The sequence below is a fragment of the Glycine soja genome, chromosome 19, assembly GCF_004193775.1.
Source record: "Glycine soja cultivar W05 chromosome 19, ASM419377v2, whole genome shotgun sequence".
In the NCBI taxonomy this organism is placed as follows: Eukaryota; Viridiplantae; Streptophyta; class Magnoliopsida; order Fabales; family Fabaceae; genus Glycine; species Glycine soja.
Genome location: NC_041020.1, coordinates 9,485,246 through 9,506,326, shown reverse-complemented (window position 1 = coordinate 9,506,326; position 21,081 = coordinate 9,485,246). Strand labels below are relative to the sequence as shown.

At 33.8% G+C, this 21,081-nt stretch overlaps 2 protein-coding genes across 2 annotated transcripts; one reads left to right on the top strand and one right to left on the bottom strand.

The window, feature by feature from the left end:
• Nucleotides 1-4,082: 4,082 nt before the first annotated feature.
• Nucleotides 4,083-6,763, bottom strand: LOC114400809 (pentatricopeptide repeat-containing protein At1g79490, mitochondrial-like). The gene has a single exon (XM_028363446.1). The coding sequence runs from the start codon at nucleotides 6,708-6,710 to the stop codon at nucleotides 4,254-4,256; it is 2,457 nt and encodes an 818-aa protein (XP_028219247.1). The 5' UTR covers nucleotides 6,711-6,763; the 3' UTR covers nucleotides 4,083-4,253.
• Nucleotides 6,764-11,701: 4,938 nt separating this feature from the next.
• Nucleotides 11,702-20,833, top strand: LOC114399210 (peptidyl serine alpha-galactosyltransferase-like). The gene is made up of 8 exons (XM_028361346.1): nucleotides 11,702-12,195; nucleotides 13,383-13,553; nucleotides 13,951-14,194; nucleotides 14,365-14,565; nucleotides 14,862-15,337; nucleotides 15,738-15,902; nucleotides 16,075-16,318; nucleotides 19,668-20,833. Exons 1-8 carry the CDS (start codon nucleotides 11,894-11,896, stop codon nucleotides 20,331-20,333), a joined length of 2,469 nt encoding a protein of 822 aa, XP_028217147.1. The 5' UTR covers nucleotides 11,702-11,893; the 3' UTR covers nucleotides 20,334-20,833.
• The last annotated feature ends 248 nt before the right edge of the window (nucleotides 20,834-21,081 follow it).

Sequence of the window (21,081 nt, the reverse complement as noted above, 5' to 3'; positions counted from 1 at the left end):
CGCGAGTACAATTATCTATGAAGGTTAAAAACCATTTAGCACCAGAGATATTAGGGACATTAGCAGGACCACATACATCAGTATGAACAAGAGAAAAAGGGAAAGAACTCATCTTATTACTAATGGAAAAGATACACGCTTGTGTTTAGCAAGCTCACACACCTCACAATGCAGACTCCCCACATTTAAATTCTTAAACAAGGAAGGAAATATCGCTTTTACAACTTGAAATGAAGGATGTCCCATCCGGCAATGGTATAGTTGAATTTTCTCTTTGCTGGTCATGGTGGATTCAGAGATGAGAGAGTGGCTCCTGGTAGGCATATTAGGATCCTTTATATAGTACAGGCCATTCCATTCTCTAGCATGTCCAATCATCCTCCCCGAGTTCTTGTTTTGTAATATACAAGAATTGCTATAAAAAAACAACATTACATGAGATATCTTTTGTGAGTTTTTGTATAGAAATCAGATTGGTTGACAGCTTAGGAACATGAAGGACATTTTTTAATGTTATGGGCTTATTTGGACCTCTCCTTGTCCTGCTGCAGTTATAAGGGTTTCATCTGCTGTGGAAATTTTCTTGTTACTAGGACATGGAGAATATGTGGAGAAGTATTTGGGTAAAGGGGTCATGTGGTCTGTGGCTCTAGAATCTAATATCCAGTAGTGAGTAAATGGTGTATCTGAAACATTAAGTCCAAAAGAAAATGAAAACTTACCAGAATATGTTAAGGAGCACGTACATATAGGCTTCTCCAGTTTACTAAGGAAGGATCTTACCCTTTCTATCTCTTCATGATTTAGCTGAACAACCTCTTCGCTATGTCCAGCATTAGCAGTGTGTGCTTGCCCTTGTCCTCCCCCTTTTTTAGGACCTCCTTGCTGCCCCCATTCTTGACTTGGGGGTTTTCATGTAATTTCCAGCACTTCTCCCTTGTGTGACGTGGCTTGTTGCAGTAGGTACACCAGACTTCCTCATGTTTTTTCTCCATATTGGGAAATCCGTTTTTCTTCTGGTTAACAACTATGGTTGTTCCTCCTTCAGCTATCATTGCTGAGCTTTCAGCAGTTGGGATTTCCAGCATCAGTTCTCGCCTGCTTTCTTCACTCTGGATGATGGCTATCACTTCATTAAGTCTTGGGACTTTCTCTTTTCCCAGAATTTGGATTTGGACCTGGTCATATTCAGAATTCAAGCCTACCAAAAAATCGTAAACTCTATCTTGTTCAATGTACTCCTTAAGGATTACTGAGTCTTCTGAACACCTTGCTTTTATGACTCGATAGTGATCCAATTTCATCCATAGGGATTTGAGTTGATTGGCATATTCTGTGACTGATTTGTTCCCCTGTTTGGCACCCAAGGTTTTCACCTTTACATCATATATTTGTACAGCATCCTTGGCCTTAGAATAGGTTTGTTCTACTGCCTCCCAAATTTCCTTTGCTAATTTAAGGAACATACAGGTATCACTGATTTCTAGGACCATTGAATTCCACAGCCATGCCATGATCATGGAGTCTTCTTCATCCCATGATTTGAACTTGACATCCTTTTCATCAGGGGCATTATCAGTCAGGTGACTGCCCTTTCCTTTTCCCTTCAATATGGTCCTAATGAGTTGAGACCATTTAAGATAATTCTCTCCTATTAACCGATAAGCAGAATGAATATTCTGCAATTCTCCAGCAATCTGGAATTTGTCTCCTATTTCAGGAACAAGATTCACAATTTCAGCCATGGGTGAGATCAAGGCTGCGATGAGTAATGAAGGCTGCGATAAGTTTCAAGGTTGCGCAACAATGAGGGCTGCGACTTAGGGTTTCAGGCACGGTCAGAGGCTCCTAAAGATCAGGAGCTCTGATACCATCTCAAATTTAGAAGGAATAATATTTTATTTTCTCATGTCGAATTATGAGGTCATTGGACATATATGTACATGAGTTTGCTGGCTATTTTAGGATATATGGACAACTAATTCTAGGGAGACAAATCCCTATAATTATGGGATTTATTCTAAATACATAATCCTAGTATTAATAGCAATATAGCTGTGATAAAGAATAAAAATACAATTAGGGATAAAATTTCAACTTCCCTAAAATACACACTAAGTAACACGGTTTTGACATGGAGAAACTTCTCTAAAAGCACCTGTAGGACAGTATCAGAAGAAAATTAAATAGGGAACGGAGTAGGCAGGAAATTGTTGTGAATAACTAAAATAGATATCACGAGTATATAGTCACTATTATATCCCTGTCCTGTTGATATCTCTCTCACAAACCCATCATCTTTCTTAATGTTGTGATTGAAACACAAATAATAAATACAATACATAAATAAAAGATGAACTAATTACTTCATCAAGTAAACATGATCAACTTGCAAGTTGCAGCCAATAATAGCAACAGAATCCATGCTGTCTAGCATATGACTTGATCTTATTTGAATCATATATTAACTCAGCGTACCAACAGTCAACATGGCAATATTTTTGTACCCTGTATTATATCATCAGCACATACCAATTTATCTGCAAAACATCCAACCATGCAAGCGCAACTCTATAAACATTACATGAAAATTGAATGTTAACAGTTAACACTAAAGAATCCTACTAAATTCTCGTCAAGGCTTGAGAATGCAAGAACGAAAAAGCTTTATTTAAGTTTGCAAATCCCACAATATTTATTTAAGATTGCAAAAGCACCAAAACAGATTTCTTTTAAAGGTTCTACTGAAATTAGTATTTTAGATGTGTTTATGACTTTATGGTATAGGTACAAGTACAACCATGGTCAATCAAATTTGTTTAAAATGGCATATATTAGTAGTACTTTTTGTTATTCACATAGGTTGCCAAACATATGAACTCAGTAAAAGTGTATACTTAATGAAGTCACGAAGCATAAACTAAAATAATATCACTTATGGAATATGGGATATAAAATACAGGTATATCAATTTTAAAGAGTTTTTTATAAGGAGAACCATGCCAGCCTAGGAATCCACTTTGAGATTAATTCAGAATAAGGAGGCACATGGAAGTAATCCACAGCTAGAGTGATCGTCCAACAGCTAGTACTCTTTTTTACCAAAGGATCCCACAAGCTAAAAGAAGGCATAAATGTAACTCAGAAGCATAGATTGTTTATTAACAATCATTATTCCTTCTTTGGTATGATCATTTTAAAGTCTAGGGAAACATGTCTAAGAATTAAATCCAGAACAATTATCTATAACTTTTGGGGCAATAATGTGCTGCTCTATTTACTAGCGAAATCATTCTATGACGTTTTATTACATACTGGCTAGCAAGTAGCCATCCTGTCTATTTGAAAACATTTGTGTAGTATTATTTTACGAAATTATATCAAGATGCAACTTTAGTATAACAGTTAATTCTAAAAATATTTATAAACTAGTGGTAACTAGATTCAGTATGACATTCATAACTGGATTAATTGCCAAAATGGGATATTGTCAAAGGACTCATTTATAAACTAGTGGGAACTAGATTCAGTATGACATTCATAACTAGATTAATTGCTAAAATGGGATATTGTCAAAGGACTCATGCAAAATGCCTTTGCTTAGTCTGACAAATATATCTTTCCAATTTCCATGTAACAGACATCATAATAATGTCTTACATTGTAGCCTGACCCTGATTTCCAGCTTCCAATTTTTCAGCTGTTATTCAATATCAGCATGTAATTTCCAATTCAGTGATTTCTTCTGCTAAATGCCTTTTTTTTCTTTTTCACAGGAGCCCATCCTGAAACTGAAAGGAAAAGCCACTGCCTGAAGCAGAGTCTGTCTTACCACAGGGAAAAGAGGAAAAAGAATGAAGGAAAATTTAGAGAAAGAGAATAGAATGGGAGAAGTCAAAAGAGGGCTAAGGCAAATAATTCCTCAATATTAACAATTAATTAAAACCTGAGAAATAAGAACATAATAATCCTCTAGCATGTGAACTAAACCAATTCTTATTTCACCAAGATCGAAAACCCTAATTTGACATATTGAATACCTAATCATGAAAAAGCATACTCTATGCATCTACTTCAAAAAATTTGGGGGGAAAAGAATATAAATCTTCATAGATTATATTCGAAATTCTTGAATAGTACATATCTGTTTGTAGCATCAGCTTTCAGAACATGAAGAGTGTGCGCCACTCCATGACATTGGACAAACAATAACATCTCAAACACCAGTTACTAACCGTAGATAGCAAAACTGATTACATTGCCCTGCTTGCAATGAGAGGTTTAGGAGGAGATAGAGATCTAAGTTCAGGTGCAGAACTGGGGAAAAGTATGTTTAGCTTATGCATCAGAATATCAGACCTAGATGGAATTTCATTCAGAAGAAACTGCTGAACGATTGGTTTCTTAAACCACTCCATGACAGAATCTCCTGATGCCCTAAGAACCACTTTACTCACCTCAAATGGAGACTCTACTGAGCTCAACATCTGTGCAATCACAATCTTCAGAGTTGCTCCTGTAACCAATTTTATCCGTCTTGGTACAATGCCATAATATAGCATGCGCTTTCTGAATCTATGAAGAGTATGCACTACTGCAATAAGAGCCGCTCCAACTGACAAGTTTCGAACATCAAGGGACCATGCAATATGCTGATCAAAGACTATAGCCTTAGGGAAAAGTTTATTCTCATAAGCAACCTTCCAAACACATCGAGCTCGATTTATCTGCCCCATTAGAACTAGATAATTGAGAAGAACATTGACAAAGTACTTAGCAGCTCCCTCCTCCAATTCATAATCAATACCTTGAAAGAATTCCCGGACAAAAGTTAACACTGGCTGTCCCCTATGTTCTGGGCCTGTGAAAAGTCCACACATAAAAGAGTGTGCCTTATGCTTTGTAGCACTAAGGATAGACATCAAATGCCTCTCATTTTTCTCTTCCTGACACCTAACAAGATGAGCTAAAATGGAGGTGTAAAGTATCAAATCAACTTTTGCAGCAGAGTTAACATATGTTTCCAGAAGAGGCTTGGCGGATTCAAATAACCCACTCTTCATGCATGACTCAAACAACTGCCTGATAATAAAATTATTGGTTCTGATCCCTGATGAACCCATGAAACGCAGCCACCTCAAAGCTAGATCAACCGAACCTTCCTTAATATAAACCATCAAAATATCACTAGCTGTGACATCCACAGAATATCCCATGGCCTTCATTTCAAGTAGAATTTTGGCAGCCACATCAACCAGCTTCTTATTAGCCAGAAGAGTTAAAAGGACAGTATAAGTACTTAGGCCAGGCCTCAAACCTGCATTAGTCATTGAATTGTACAGTTTCATGGCAGGATCAATTTGTCCAGATGCAGCATGCATTTCCAAGAGACAAGCATACGTAGATGGGGTGGGTAGAAATCCCGCCTTCTCCATATCTAAAAATGTAGACATAGCAATTTCAAGCTTCCCTGATTTCGCATGGGATTCAATGATCAAAGTATACAAGCCAAAGTTGGGCCTGAACCCTGCCATCCTCATTTCATCCCAAAGCCTTAGAGCAGTTTCTAACTTTCCAGACTTAACATAAGATTCAATCAAAGAAACATATATAGTAGGGGGAGGCTTGTACCCATAACCTCGCATCTCCATGTAAACTTTCATTGCACTGTCCAACCTCCCCGCCTTCCCCATTGAATCAACAAGCGATGCAAACACGTTCAAACCCGGCCGAAAACCTCTCACTTTCATCTCTTGGAAGAGTTTGAAAGCAGCATCAAGACGCCCTGACTTTGCCAAGTTCGGTATCATCAATTCATACGTGGAACCATCCAACGAACAACCGGCTTTCTCCATGCTCTCATACATCTCAAACGCCTTATAAGGCAAACCCTTATTCAAAAACAAAGTAATGAGCGAATTATACGTCTCGGTATCAACTTTGCAACCAGCATTCAGTATCTTCTTAAAGCAGCAAAACGACACCTCCAACTTCTCCGCCTTAGCCAAGTACCGAATCACCCGATTACATGCCGCAAACAACGAAACCCCATCAGCCGAATCGCCAACCATCTCATCAAACAACAACTGAATCCCCTCGAAATCCCTCTTCTGGTTCAACCCATCAAACAACATGACATAACAATCATCACTAGGTACATACCAAGCCTGCCTCTTGGCCCACCTAAACAAACTCAAACAAGCATCAACATCACCAACAACCTTCAATGCTTGAGCAATGTGAGTCATGTTAGGCACAAACTGCAGTTTGTCCAACTGGGTATCCAATTCTGGACCCCACTTCCACCTCTTCACAACCTCAACAATTTTGGCCACAGCCAAGGCATTCACAAAGGGCTTCTTCACCTCACCAACCATCACATGATCATCAACACCAGGCTCAACAGACCTAACACCCTTACCCTTGTAAATAACCCCACCAGATTCATCCAAGTACTCAATTTCCTCAGTCCACTCCTTAGCCCCACCACTGTCATGGCAGTAACATCTCATGATTCTCATCCCCACAAGGTTTGAACCATTGCACAAACGTGGGGTGGAGGGGAATCTCCATGGAGGGGACAAAAACGTAAACTTTTGGGTAAAGGGTGGTGGGGAAACGAAGGAATAAGCGCGAGAGAGAAGAGAAAATTGATGGGTGAGTTTGTAGAGATTGGTAGCAGAAGAAAGCAAATGGCGATTATAAATCATTGAACAATGTGAAGAAGGGAGAAATAACAGAGCGAAATGAATTTGCTTACACCGTTTGTGTTCCTATGTTGTAGTCGCAGGTTCTAGTGTTCTACAACGCTTAAACCCTGAGATTGGTTTCGGAGGGTGCCAGCGAGACTTCAATTCAATTTCTTCGCCTCTTTCTCTCTCTCTCTCCTCTCTCAGTTTTATTTTTATTTGTTTGTTTTTTAGGTGTATTTGACATTTTTTAAGGCACTCAGGAAAAAAAAAATTGTTGAAGGAAAGAATTCTTTATTTTCGTAAACAATAGTATTTTGGTTCTTGTAGTTTAACTTTTTTTTCATTTTTCGTTACTATATATTTTTTTCTTTCTGTAATTTTAATCCTTATATTTTACTCAAATTATGTTCATAATTTATGTTCTCTATAAAAAAAAATAGAAATATTTGATGTCTTATTTTTCAAAATTAAAGATTTTGGTTCAACCCAAAATTTTAGGACATTCACGAATAATAAGAAAATATTTACAACTAAATTTGTACCTGACACTATAGTATTAGGTTTTTTTTTAATTACTAATTTGATTAGTAAATCACTTAATTTAATAAGAATTTGATTAAAATTATTAATTATTAAAAAAACTCCTTAAATAAGTTAAGAATTTAATGGAAAAAAAAATAAATATTAGGGTATCATGTCAATGATTTAGTGGTCAACATTTTTTTATTAATGGCCAACCCCACAAATTTGATGATTGAATAAAAATCCTTGACCAAATATCTCTATTTTTATAGGAGGCAAAATTGCAGATTGAGTAAAATAAAATAACAAAAATTTTATTTTAACCAAATTGTAGGCTATGGTGTACCTGACTTGGGACAAGGGCTCTTTCAAGTTTACTTATTTGAGGAGATGGTTGTTGAGGAGTACGAGATAACATAGGTTTATTAGCTTTTCCACTCACATGAAAAAGGTCATCAGCACATCTATGCATGCCCTAGAGCAATATTAATACACAAAAATCACAAGTGCACAATGTCGCCAAGTAAAAAAATCATTATTTCCACCTAGGATGTGTATTAGGATATGTGAAATTGTAATTTAAATAGAATTAAAATGAATGAAATTAGATTTAAAATTGAGAATTGATTGTAGAAAAAATGCGAAATTTAGAAATTAGTTATAGAAATAGGAAAACAATTTATAGGATTAAAATTCAATAATCAAAACCTTGTAGGATTGGATTTCATGCTATGACAATTAATAAAATAATTTAACTATTCTTGTGTTCTTATAAGTTCTTATTGAAGGCAAATCAATCTAAGGTAATCTTGTGTCCTCTTTCAAGATATGAAAAGTGTGTCTAATCAAATTTACCTCTACTCTCATGGTGATTTTGCTTAATTAGACATTTTAAGTTATGTGTTAATTGTTTATTCCCCTTAGGGTTTAACCTACTGTCGTGGTTTTACAGTCAAGTTTCTCCAAATAGTTATGATGTATTTGGTTCTCTTTTTAGTACTTCCCCAAATCCCTAAAACATATATATGTCAAACATAGGCCAAATTTGCCTAACAAGATAATTGCAATAGGAGGAAATCAACGAGAAAAAAATTCACATAAAGGTAAAATTAAAATTACTTAATTTAATAAATCATAGGGCTAATGCCCAATCCCCCAAAACAAAAAATAAGACTACTTGTAGGTAGCCATGAAAGTAAAACAAACAAACAAAAGAGAAGATTCAAACCATAAGGGGGAGAGTGATCAAGAGCACGCAATTCATTGTCCTCCAAGCTATCTCTAAACAAAGTTGGAAACCCTAAAACAGTATCTAAAAAACATATTTAAAGAATGAACAAAAAAGAGTTCAAGCCCAAATAAAGTAAAAAAAACACATACAAGTTTTTTTCGTAGAGTTTGTTGCACAATTGTTCATTTTTTTCACATGATCATGTGAATTGTTGTCCACCAAAAAACCATATAATTTTTTTTGGCATGGTAGTGCAATTCTTCCTAGGCTTCCAATGAGTTTCTTTTTGCCTCCATAAGACCTCCAAAGCTCCAAAAGTCAAACTGCACGATTCGTAATGCATCAAATAACCCTTAGGGCACCTCTAATCATGGGAAAATCCTCTCCTGAAACACAAAACACCAAGAGTGTAACAAGTTCAAGAAAATGGAGAAAAAGACATATAAATCGGCAAACACTAAGTTCTAAATGACAAACAAAGCAGAAAAATCTATGACCATGAGATGTTGGAAACTTGACAATCAACTACTCTTGATATAATTTTTCTTCCTATCTATTTATGAATATTATATATGCATCTTCTTTTCTCATGCTTAATATTATTACTCATGGTTTGATCACCCATTTGCATGGTAAGTTTTAAGGGCAACATTATGAAACATTATTTTCTAATAGATCTGGAAAATGATATCTAAATAAAGTCGTCATTAGGGATATGTTGATATTTGTTTAGCCTGTTATACATCTCTATTTTTAGGAGTTGAGAGAGAAAATAGATAAATTAAGCTCTTTCATGCGGGGAATCAAAGTTAGAATATATGCAAATGTAAATTAAAATAATTATAAATAGAGAAAAATCATTAACATTACATCAAAGAGTAGTTCTAGTAGACTAAGTTTTTAATATTCTCATATTCTAATTTTACTTTTACAATATTATTGGACTCTCTAATTTCTTCTGTCTTTAATTAATTAATTTAAATTCTTGTTTAATTTTTTTCTCTTACTTGATTAATTTTCTGTCAATTTAAATTATCATTTTTCTCATAATCTTTTCAAGTCAATTTTACTTAACTTTTTTTATTAATAAAATATTCATCTACTTAAGTACAAACAAAGTTATTGTGAATTCGACACTCAAACTTTTATTTTAACTTTGGACAAATTGATGCACTTGTCAATCCATCAACAATCATCCTATTTGATGGATTTGTTAACTTTACAATAGTTACCTAAAATATTACATCAACGAAGAATTTTGATTAGTTGACAAAATATTTCTTTTACACCCACAATATATAGAGATTAAACCTTTTCTATTATCTAAATTTATCACATTTTACATTACATATAAATAATTATTTTCATCTCTCATATTTATGTTTTTTATATAGTTATGCCAAAATATTTTCCTAAAATTAAAGAAAATGCAACGCTATCTTAATAAAAGTTAAAAGGAATAAATTTTCCTTCTAAATTAGGGAAAAAGTAAAGTGCAAGTTATCACGTACAATAATAATGGATTTAATGAATAGGCAAACGAACTATAAATGACGACGCCTCATTCATTAGGCTAAGAGAATATTTTTTATCTTCCTCTTCCTAACCAGGTGACAGTCGAGACCAAGATATACGAAAAAAATGAAAAATCCTTTCTTTTTGCCCAACAAAACAAGAAAAAAACTTCAACGCATTGAAGATTCAACAAACACACAACATATTTCACATGCGTGTATAGTAATAGTAGGGCAAACACTATTTTTTTTTCAAATTTACTAAATGGGTTAAAATTTAAATTTAAAGAGATAAATTATATTATAAGTTAAGATTTTTGAATTGAAAGTCATAAATTATTTTAATTTTTTTTATTTTCATCATTAGAACCATAAAGAATTTTATGACTTCAATTTTTATTTTATTTTAAACATGACTTTAAAGTTATAATGAAATTTTTTTCATTGAAGTTGTAAATTATTCTACGAGTTCAATTTTTTTGGCATGTAAGTTAATTTTTTAAAAATAGTAAATACTTTTTATTTTAATTATTTAATGAATTAATGTATGTTTCTTTAGTTTTATTTAATATATTTTTATACTTTTTTCTAATGTTAAGGATTATTTTTTTTTATAAATTAAAAAAATGATACAAAAGACTTAAATTTAATTAAAAACATTAAAATGTACTACATATTTTTTTTAATAAAAATATTAAATAGACATAAAAGAATGTTGATTGTGTAAAATGGAATGACATAATTGTAATAATTATCATAAGTTTATGACTAATATTGTTTCTATCTTTTAATTTTATGCTTATGTGTAATTTGTATTGTTGATTTTTATATTAATATATTATATATTTTTATTTTAATAAGTACTTTTATTAGTAAGTTATTTTCTGTTATCAATATTAAAATAATTCATAAAATAAAAAAAATTAATTATGAAATTATTAATTATAAAAATTAATTAATTTTTTAAAAAACTTATATTATTTGATAAATTAAATGTTAATATTAGTAACAAAATATTTTAATATTTTAATATTTTTGTTAAACAAAATACATTTTTAATATTTTTATTTAAATTTAAGTTTTTTAAATACTTTTTAATTTATAAAAAAATAATAATCCTTAACATTAATAAAAAATATAAAACTATATTAAGTAAAATAATATAAAAATATTAAATATTTTTTTAAAAAAATATAGAAAATATTAAATAAAACTTAATAAAATATAGATTAACTCATTAAATAATTAAAATAAAAAATTATTTTCAATTTTTTTAAAAAAAGATCTTAGGTTAAAAAATTTGAAATGATAAAATAATTTACGAGAAGAAAATAAATTTATTACGACTTTAATATTGTGTGAAAAAACTCTTATAATTTTAAAGTTGTGTTAAAAAAATAAAAAATAAAAAATGTAATTTTTTTTTATAACTTTACTAAAAAAATAATAATAATAATTGTAAAACAGTTTAGGACTTTTGGTTTAAAAGTCATAAATTATCTTATAAATTATCCCTTTCAAAACATTAATTTAAATTTTATTTCCATTTACTAAATTTGAAAAAAAAAATTCCCCTTTTGATCGTTTGCCTTAATGGTATGCACTAAGTACCAACTGCACTTAACACTCGCACTTTCCAGATTCGTTCCCACATTAATTATTACTTAATTTTATTATTGATCTGTTATCATATTAAAATCACAAATTAGTATTAAATTAAAATCACACAATATACTACAAAACAACACCTTCCCTTCCTCCAATCCCATCCCATAACATCCCATCTCAAATTATTATAATTGTTTATCAAAACTTCGAATTTTGACTCCAGCTTTGCGAGCTCAGCGTGGGGTGAGTGAGATCAGAGTCATGAGATGAAATTCGGATCTTTGAGGGAATACCCATTTGGTTTCTGACCCTGAAATCGAGTTTGGATGGGGAAAGTTTGGATTTTGATGGTGTTTATGTTGGTGCGTATGGTTAGCAATGTTGAAGGGGCAAGGAAGCACCCATCATCAGCGAAGAGGATCCACACTCTGTTCTCTGTGGAATGTCAGAACTATTTCGACTGGCAAACGGTGGGGCTGATGAACAGTTACAGGAAGGCCAAGCAGCCTGGACCAATCACAAGGCTCCTCAGTTGCACTGATGAGGAGAAGAACAATTACAAAGGGATGCATTTGGCACCAACCTTTGAGGTGCCCTCTATGAGTAGACACCCCAAAACTGGTGACTGGTAACAAAAACTAATAATAGTTATAGTTTGTTAGTTTTTTTTTTTTGTTAGTGGAGAGATTTAAACCCACGTCTCCCCTGTTCGGTTCTCCTTTTATCACCAAGCCAACCTTAAAACTCATAAAATAGTAATAGTTGTAGTAATCAGTGTTGCAAAGTTAATTTTTTTCTTGGGGGGTGGCGGGATAGTTGGAAGGAGAAATGTTAGCTGCAGTTTCATTGGTGTTTTTGCCTTTTTTGGTGGTGTTCTCTAATTGGAATTGGAGTTTTACTTTGGTAATTCGTGTAATGAAGGTTTGTATTAAAGGTCAACACAGATTACTGAGGCAAAGGTTCGATTTTGATTAGAAAACAACACCAAAAACACCTATGGGACTTCATTTAAGTTTTGTCCTTCTTGGAATTTGGAGTGTGGATTGTGGATTGGTTTGTGTGGTCTGTTGTGGAGTGAGGTCAATGGCACTAGCTTTGGTTCTTGTTGTCCAATGTATGTTGATTAGTTACTAGGACAGTTTTTAACTCTGCGTGATGTGTTGCTGTGTGTAGTTGTGTAGCACTTGCTGCTGTTGATCTTTTCTTAGGCATGTCCAGGGGCTGGATCTGTGAATTCTTGAAACTTTGTCTTTGTGTAGATAATGGGGGTAGGTGTGGTGGCTGGATTTTTCTGTGAATTTAGCTGTGGATTTGTGTGTTACTATAGTTGTGATTGCTATTTTGACTTGTGAGGCTGGCAAGAAGTTTTCTGATGTCAACAATATTCACTTGATGCTCTTGCTTCATTATGAAAATATTTCTGCCAGTATTTTGGCATTGTGTAAGGGGCCATTGGATTTGAGAAAATGTTTTTTGTTTTCATTTTCTGTTTTCACTTTGTATCATGATTTCAAAAGTTTATGCAGAAAAAAGTGAGAACAAAAACCATTAAAAAAAATTTATTCAGTGTTTCCTAGACAAAGATTTGAAAAATGGAAACAAAGTAAAAACAAAAGTTGAAAACAGAAAATGTTTTTTCAAACCACCAAAGCTGCTAGATGTTTGTTCTTTCCCATATCATATCACCCCTTTTAGAGTGTTTTGAATTTTAAAATGTCCCTTTGACAAATACAACATGTGCCTATCTTATTACAAAAGCAGAACCATTTGCTGAAGATATCAGGACGAAAAATAAATCTTCTATCCACTATGCAGGTACCCTGCAATAAACAAACCTGCTGGGGTTGTACACTGGCTTAAACATAGTAAGGAGGCAAAAAATGTTGATTGGGTTGTCATTCTGGATGCAGACATGATAATCCGAGGGCCAATTATACCTTGGGAACTTGGTGCAGAGAAAGGAAGACCTGTTGCAGCATATTATGGGTATTCACTAATTTTTTACTTGTTTCTTTTTCACACCTTTTCTTTTAGTGATGTAGTGTAAGCCGCTAGACATTTACCCATCACTTCCATTTCAGATATTTTGGAAGGAGGCTAATGGACTAATACAGCTTACATTTAGCTATTAACAATTTATAACAATATGGAAATTCTGGATGCCTTAGCCTTTTTCTACATTTACGTTGGTCATAATGCATTCACTCGACGATATGAATCAGGGAATAGGTTTTTTCTAATGCACAAGCTAGAGAGCTTTTCTTGAAGTTATGAAACTTGATTAAATCTCTTAAAGGAGTACTTATATCTTGTATTTCATATTGGTGTTTCTTTCCTTGGCTCACCATTGAAACTTGCTATATATTCTATATTATTTCTCCAGGTACTTAATAGGTTGTGACAACAGTTTGGCTAAATTGCACACGAAACACCCAGAACTATGTGACAAAGTTGGTGGGCTTTTGGCCTTTCATATAGATGACCTGCGAGTTTTTGCCCCCTTGTGGCTTTCAAAAACCGAAGAAGTACGGGAAGATAGGGCTCACTGGGCGACAAACATAACTGGTGACATCTATGGGAAAGGATGGATCAGTGAGATGTATGGATATTCTTTTGGTGCTGCAGAAGTGAGTTCAATGCCTTAACACGATTTTTTGTTTCAGGAATTATAAACTATATACCTACTGTAACTCTGTGCCAACTGTCTAGCACTTCATTTTAGTGTTTAACTATTCAGTTTTCACTAATTATTTTGCATGTTTTCTTCTGTCCTCCCCTTTGGGTTCTCCCTTCACAGGTTGGACTTCGGCATAAAATCAATGATAACTTAATGATCTACCCAGGTTATGTTCCTCGCGAGGGAATTGAGCCGATTCTTCTTCACTATGGGTTGCCATTTAGTGTTGGGAATTGGTCATTCAATAAACTGGCTCACCATGATGACGGAATTGTATATGAATGTAACCAGCTCTTTCCAGAACCTCCTTACCCAAAAGAGGTATGTAAACAATTATACTTGTTTAAGGAAACTCACAGTGGTAGAAAAAACAGGTTTTTTCCCCTCATGGTGTGATCGTCTTGTGGGAGAATAAATTCCTGTGTTATAGAAAAGCATGTGTGTTGCATTAATACTTTGTCATTTGTTAATAAGCAAGCATATATTCCCATGACCTATGCATTTATAATACTCAGCATTTTAACTTCATCTTTTAGTCCAAATATACTGAATTTATGCAAATAAATATGGCATCAGGTTTTTCCAGTTTTGCTGAAATTGGAAAGTATTTATTGCAGGTAAGACAGTTGGAACTTGATCCTAATCGAAGGCGAGGACTATTTCTAAGCTTAGAGTGCATAAACATTATAAATGAAGGTCTTTTATTACAACATGCAGCAAATGGTTGCCCTAAACCAACATGGTCTAAATACTTGAGCTTTTTGAAAAGCAAAGCTTATGCAGAACTAACTCAGCCAAAATATGTGAATCCTGCTACTTTACAAATGATGGAGGATATCAAAGAAGAACATATCGATGATGGTGCTGGAAAGCCACATCCCAAAATCCATACCATTTTTTCCACAGAATGCACCACGTACTTTGATTGGCAGACTGTAGGACTTATGCACAGTTTCCGTAGAAGTGGACAGCCTGGAAATATCACTAGACTTCTCAGCTGCTCTGATGAGGACTTACAGCAGTATAAAGGCCATGATCTGGCTCCCACACATTATGTCCCTTCTATGAGTCGACATCCATTAACAGGAGATTGGTAAAAGAAAATTTTCTGTTTCTTTCAATTTTCAATTCCATTATGTGAACTATTCAGTTATTGCCTGTTATTTCTGCACTGACATTTACTGCATGATTAGGATAACTTTATGTGATGATCATAAATTGTGCTTGATTTGATGTCTTAAAATTAAGGTTCTGGTTCTGGGTGTAGTCTATGAGTGTTATGATTTAAAAGTTAAATTGTGAAACTTAAATTTAACTTATTTTTTTTAATACTGTAAAACTTCTGCCTTATGTTTGCTATAATATACAAGATACCTCATGCTTCAACCTGTATCCTGCAGTTATTAAGAGCCTACAACTTTTCAATGCTTTGTGTGGTCTACTGATTTATACTATAGGTTAAAAAACGTGATAGTGTGTCTGTTTTATTTTAGGTACCCAGCAATTAATAAACCAGCTGCAGTCCTTCACTGGCTTAATCATGTAAATATTGATGCTGAATTCATAGTGATTCTTGATGCGGATATGATCTTGAGAGGCCCAATAACACCATGGGAGTTCAAAGCTGCTCATGGTCGTCCTGTTTCAACTCCCTATGAGTAAGCTTAGTGAATTTGATTTATTTTTATGTTATCTGTTATTGTTGATATTAATGCAATGTTGTTGACTGCAATTGGCATGTACAGTACATACATGTTTCTGCTGATGTCTGTTTTATCTTGTGTATTCAGCATGATGACTCATTTATATGTTTTAATCTTTATATGCTAGCTACCTTATCGGCTGTGATAATGAGCTTGCAAAATTGCATACTAGCCATCCTGAGGCTTGTGACAAGGTTGGTGGTGTAATCATTATGCATATTGATGATCTCCGGAAATTCGCTATGCTATGGCTGCATAAAACTGAGGAGGTCCGAGCTGATAGAGCTCATTATGCAAGAAATATAACAGGAGACATATATGAATCTGGGTGGATTAGTGAGATGTATGGTTACTCATTTGGTGCAGCAGAGGTATTTTCTTTTTACATTCTTATCATGCATACTGAGCTTACATGTTTATATGATTATGGGTGGCATAGTATTAGAGTTTAGAGATATAACCTCTTTCAGTTCTAGACCCTTTGCAGCCTTTTCAATTAATGCTGACCTTTGGCTCTTTGACGGGAGATGGTGTCCTATTGTCATTTGCTAGCTACTTGCTCTGTAACTTGTTCTACCCTTCAAGGAAGCCAGGACAAATATGAGCATCAACCCTTTGGCTTTCAGTCGAGTGGCCATCACATCTATTCTAGGAACAAATCAAATCCCAATTTTCAGTTATAGCTATTTAAGTGATTTCGCTTTTATGATTATGAATTTTTTTTGTTTTTTCCACACACAAGTGAATCAGACTCATGTAATAAGACAAACACACAAATTGAACATAGATTAGTTTTTTTGGATGTCAAAAACTCTAATCATCATCATCATATATATATATATATATATATATATATATTGTAGAAATTAGTTAACATGATATGTTCAAACACATAAAAAATAATCTTCTTTGGATATATTAGAAGGATATGAGTAGATTTCCCACAAATAAAGCCTTAAATTAAACATAAACTGTTGTGGGGTAAATGGACCTTTATTTTCATCTTGTAGGAAGAGCTAAACTTCATGAATTTAGGGTATGGCTTGCTATAGCATCTTAAACAATAAGCCCCTCCCTAAAGGAGGAGGGAACTCCTTATAAATCACAAATGTCTTTCATGATTTGGTGAACGGCTGAAGCCATGATCACTAGGTTGATAGGAGACATGTGCTCCCAAAAAGACTACCAGGGTTCTGTGATGGTGTGCCTGCTTGCTATCAATGTTTTAAATTCCTTAAACAAATTGATCGTCTTTCAATGGTAGCTGGATCTATCTCTGCCAAATAAAGAAAGAAGCATAGCTAAAATATGTTTTAGGTCTCTAATAAATTAAAAAATTGTGTTTGCTTTTGCATTGAGTCTCTAACAAAACAATTTTAATTTTGGTCCTTGACACCTTTTTTTAATCCCTAATAAATTAACAAACTTTGTGTTTGCTCCCTGATAAAAAAAATTCATTTGTTATTAGTCCTTTTGAAGAAGACTAATAACAAATGAAAAAGTTTATCAGGGAGCAAACACAAAATTCTCTAATTTATAGGGACTAAAAAAAAGTGCCAAGAACCGAAAACAAATTTTTTGTTTTATCAAGGAGCAAAAAGCGAAGAAATTATTAGGGAGAAAACACAAAATTTGGATATTTATTAGGGATCGAAAACATATTTTAGCCTAAAATTATTAATAAATATTTTTGTGGAACTTTTTATTTATTAAATAATTATTTATTAGAAGTTAGATATTTAAATATTGTATAAAAAAAAATTTCGGCCCCCCCTTGATGCATTCCTGAATCTGTCCCTGATCCTAGCATAGGCAATTGAAGTAAAAGCTTTGCTGCTATTCCTTAAGAAAGGGTCAGACACTTTTCCCTACTTCTGGGAGCAGAACAAAATAATTTTTGTTTTAAGAGTTTTTCTGACAATATTGAATCTTGATGTTCTGACTGAAGATTAAGGTTAGATCTGCCTGAATTTCAAGTAGTCAAGTTCCCTTGAGCATTTTAGATGTTTCATCTTTTCTCTAGTTTCTTGTAGGTATACCAATGTGTGTCTGAATTTTGTCTTGCCACCAGGAATTGCAATTAAGTAAGTTTTTGTTTTTAGTTTGTAATTTCTCATGCATTGTAGAGTGGCTACTGTAATTGAGAAGTTTGCAGGGCTCATCTCGAGTTTAGATTATAACTTGATGATGCTTGGACATTATAACTTGTAGAATAATATAACATGAATTCTTCCAGGATACGACTTTGAGAATAATAATTCTGTTGTTCTATGATATGCAAACAGGAAGCTTTTCCAAGCAGCACCAGTTTCTTCATTCATTAAAAAATAAACTAATAAATAGATAATAAATGCTTAGATGTAAAGGTATACAGTGTGAATGATTACAATTTTAAAGGCCTTGATCTAAATAAAATTAATGAAGCAAAGAAAATATCATCTTATCACTAGCTTGAAAATGCCATCTTTTCATGGCTTTCTATTTCTAAACAAAGCCAATTGTTCAGCCCATCTAAACAAGTGTAATTGGCAAAACCTAGTTTACCTTGAAAATTTTCTTTCATTCGAGCATCTAGGGGAAGTGTTTGATCCTCTTAAGCATGCATACCATTTTGGTGCCTTGTTTTTGTGTTGATTTCATGTCTGATGTGTCTTCATGCTGATTTCAATTTATGTATGTTTTGGGTTCCAAGTTCCAACATAGCAGGACACAACATAGAAATGGCTTGGTCCCATGACTATTTAAAAGAAAAAGAAAAACAGAGGTTGTGTCTGTTCTAAACAATTTTGCAATTTTCAATAATAAAAAGGAGAATGCCTTCAAAAAAATAATAAAAAGGAGAATAAGACAGGATTGCTTGAGTAATGCTTGTATGAGCACAATGTCTATAGGCATCGACGCATTGTCAATCGAAAGTTTAAGATGTACTAAAATAATATCAAAATCTGATGAAGTTAGGTTGAATTCATTTTATTATCCTGATTATTGATTGATTGTACCAGTTGGCACTTACACAAGAATTGTTTGAATTGCTTTTGTCATGTACCAATTCCATTTTCTCCTATATGAAAATATATTAAGATATCGTAAATCTTGAAGCTTATACACACACATACACACTGTATGTTGCGTTGCATGTCAATGTTCACGCTCCATAGGTTTGATGCTTTCAGTTACACAAAAGTGTTATAGGCTGTACTTCAGTTAACTACATTTGGACGAAGGCGAAGCTAATGTTAACTGTTGAATGATGACTGAACAGGGAGAGTTCTAGCTGATTACAAATAAAATAATGAAAGACTAGTAGAAACCATAGTCAGGATATGAAAAAGCATGTCTAATATATAAGTAAATACAAACCATATGTGGTTGTATTGATCTGTTATCTAGTGATAATGTTTCCTCTATTATGAAAGGACATTGAGGGCCTTATCTATTTGTAAGGGAAGTGCTTTCTTCATTATGCACATTCTATTATTGGCTCTTATTCTCAAGGGAGTGAACAAAATTAAGTCTTATGGTGTCCACTTTCGGGTGAGTTGTTCAGGACACAGTTGTGGGCTTGAATGAACATCAATTTTCATTCCCTAATCCCTTTCATGCTGCTACGTGTGTTTCTCTTTCATGGTGTATCGCACTACATTGTTTCTTACTTCCTCTTTAATGTTTGAAAAATATTTCACTGCTGTAACGGTGTAACCAGTTCTTTTATTGATGCAGTTGAAATTAAGGCATACTGTAAACAATGAGATACTGATATACCCGGGATATGTTCCTGTACCGGGTGTCAAGTATAGAGTCTTTCATTACGGATTGCGATTCAGTGTTGGGAATTGGAGCTTTGACAAAGCAGACTGGCGCAACGTTGATGTAGTCAACAAATGCTGGGCCAAGTTCCCAGACCCACCAGATTCCTCACCAGTTGATCCGGCAAACAATGAGGATTTACAGCGAGATCTGCTCAGCATTGAATGCGCTAAGATGTTGAACGAGGCACTGAATCTGCACCACCAGAAAAGGTGTTCTAGTGATAATTCCTTGTCAACATCAAAAGAGGAGGAGAAAAAGGAGGAAGGTGGAGTCTCAAGGGTCAGCAACATAGATGCAAATGATGATTCAATAAGCAATAATATCTCAACAAACCGATTGGAGGAATCAACGGATGTTCGGAAAGATGAGGTGCCTAGTTCTTTCAGGTTTTGGGTGATATGCTTGTGGGCATTTTCTGGAGTAGGTTTCTTGGTTGTCATTTTTGTGGTGTATTCAGGTCATAGAAGAAGAGGAACAAGGTTAAAACATGGTAGAAGGAGAAGAAGCTTGCATACAGGATTCATGGAAACAAATGGCCGTGACCGGCATAGTCGCGGTGTCGAGGTTCCTCTGTAGACAGTGCTCCTTTTCTTTTTTAATGGTGTAAAGCTGATGGTCAGAATTTTAAGATTTTCAAGCAAGGATCGCAAATTGAAGGTTAAAAGGCATGAAAACTTGAGTGATTCTGTGTGACATCATTTATGCAAAGCAAGTTATTCTGACCCTCAAAGAGGCTTCCCATTTTTTGATATTGTCAATGAACATTAATGATTGAGAAATTTGCAAAGGGAAAATAATCTTCTGTTCTTTAATTTGAGATTGTTTGTACTATTTTGTACCCAGAGAACATAAGATCTTAGCAATGTATAACAAGGGATTGGATTATCCTGCAGCATAGGTGAGGGAAGTGTATACTTCTCTTTCTCATTTTTATACCTTGTGATAGCAAAGACAATTTATGAGTGCTGACATATTTAGTCTTTGATGTAACTTTTTTTTATGGATCTTATCCCTCTCAACACTTGCTGTAAAGACTCACTTATATAATAAAATCAGGTTATGTAACTTATGTTGAATTTAGACTTTGCCAACCAACTATTCTAGATTAATTTGTCAAAAAAAAAAAAAAAAACTATTCTAGATTAATTGTTGTATGCATATGCATGCATGGGTTGCTAGTCCATCCCAGCATACTAGATAATCCGTCACAATCTGATTTTGATCTTGGAGAAAAATAATTAACGGATATTTTTATTAATTATTTCAAAATTTAGGTAAATATCATATGGAGCTCATTATTTATTTTTTTAACATGGCTGAGACT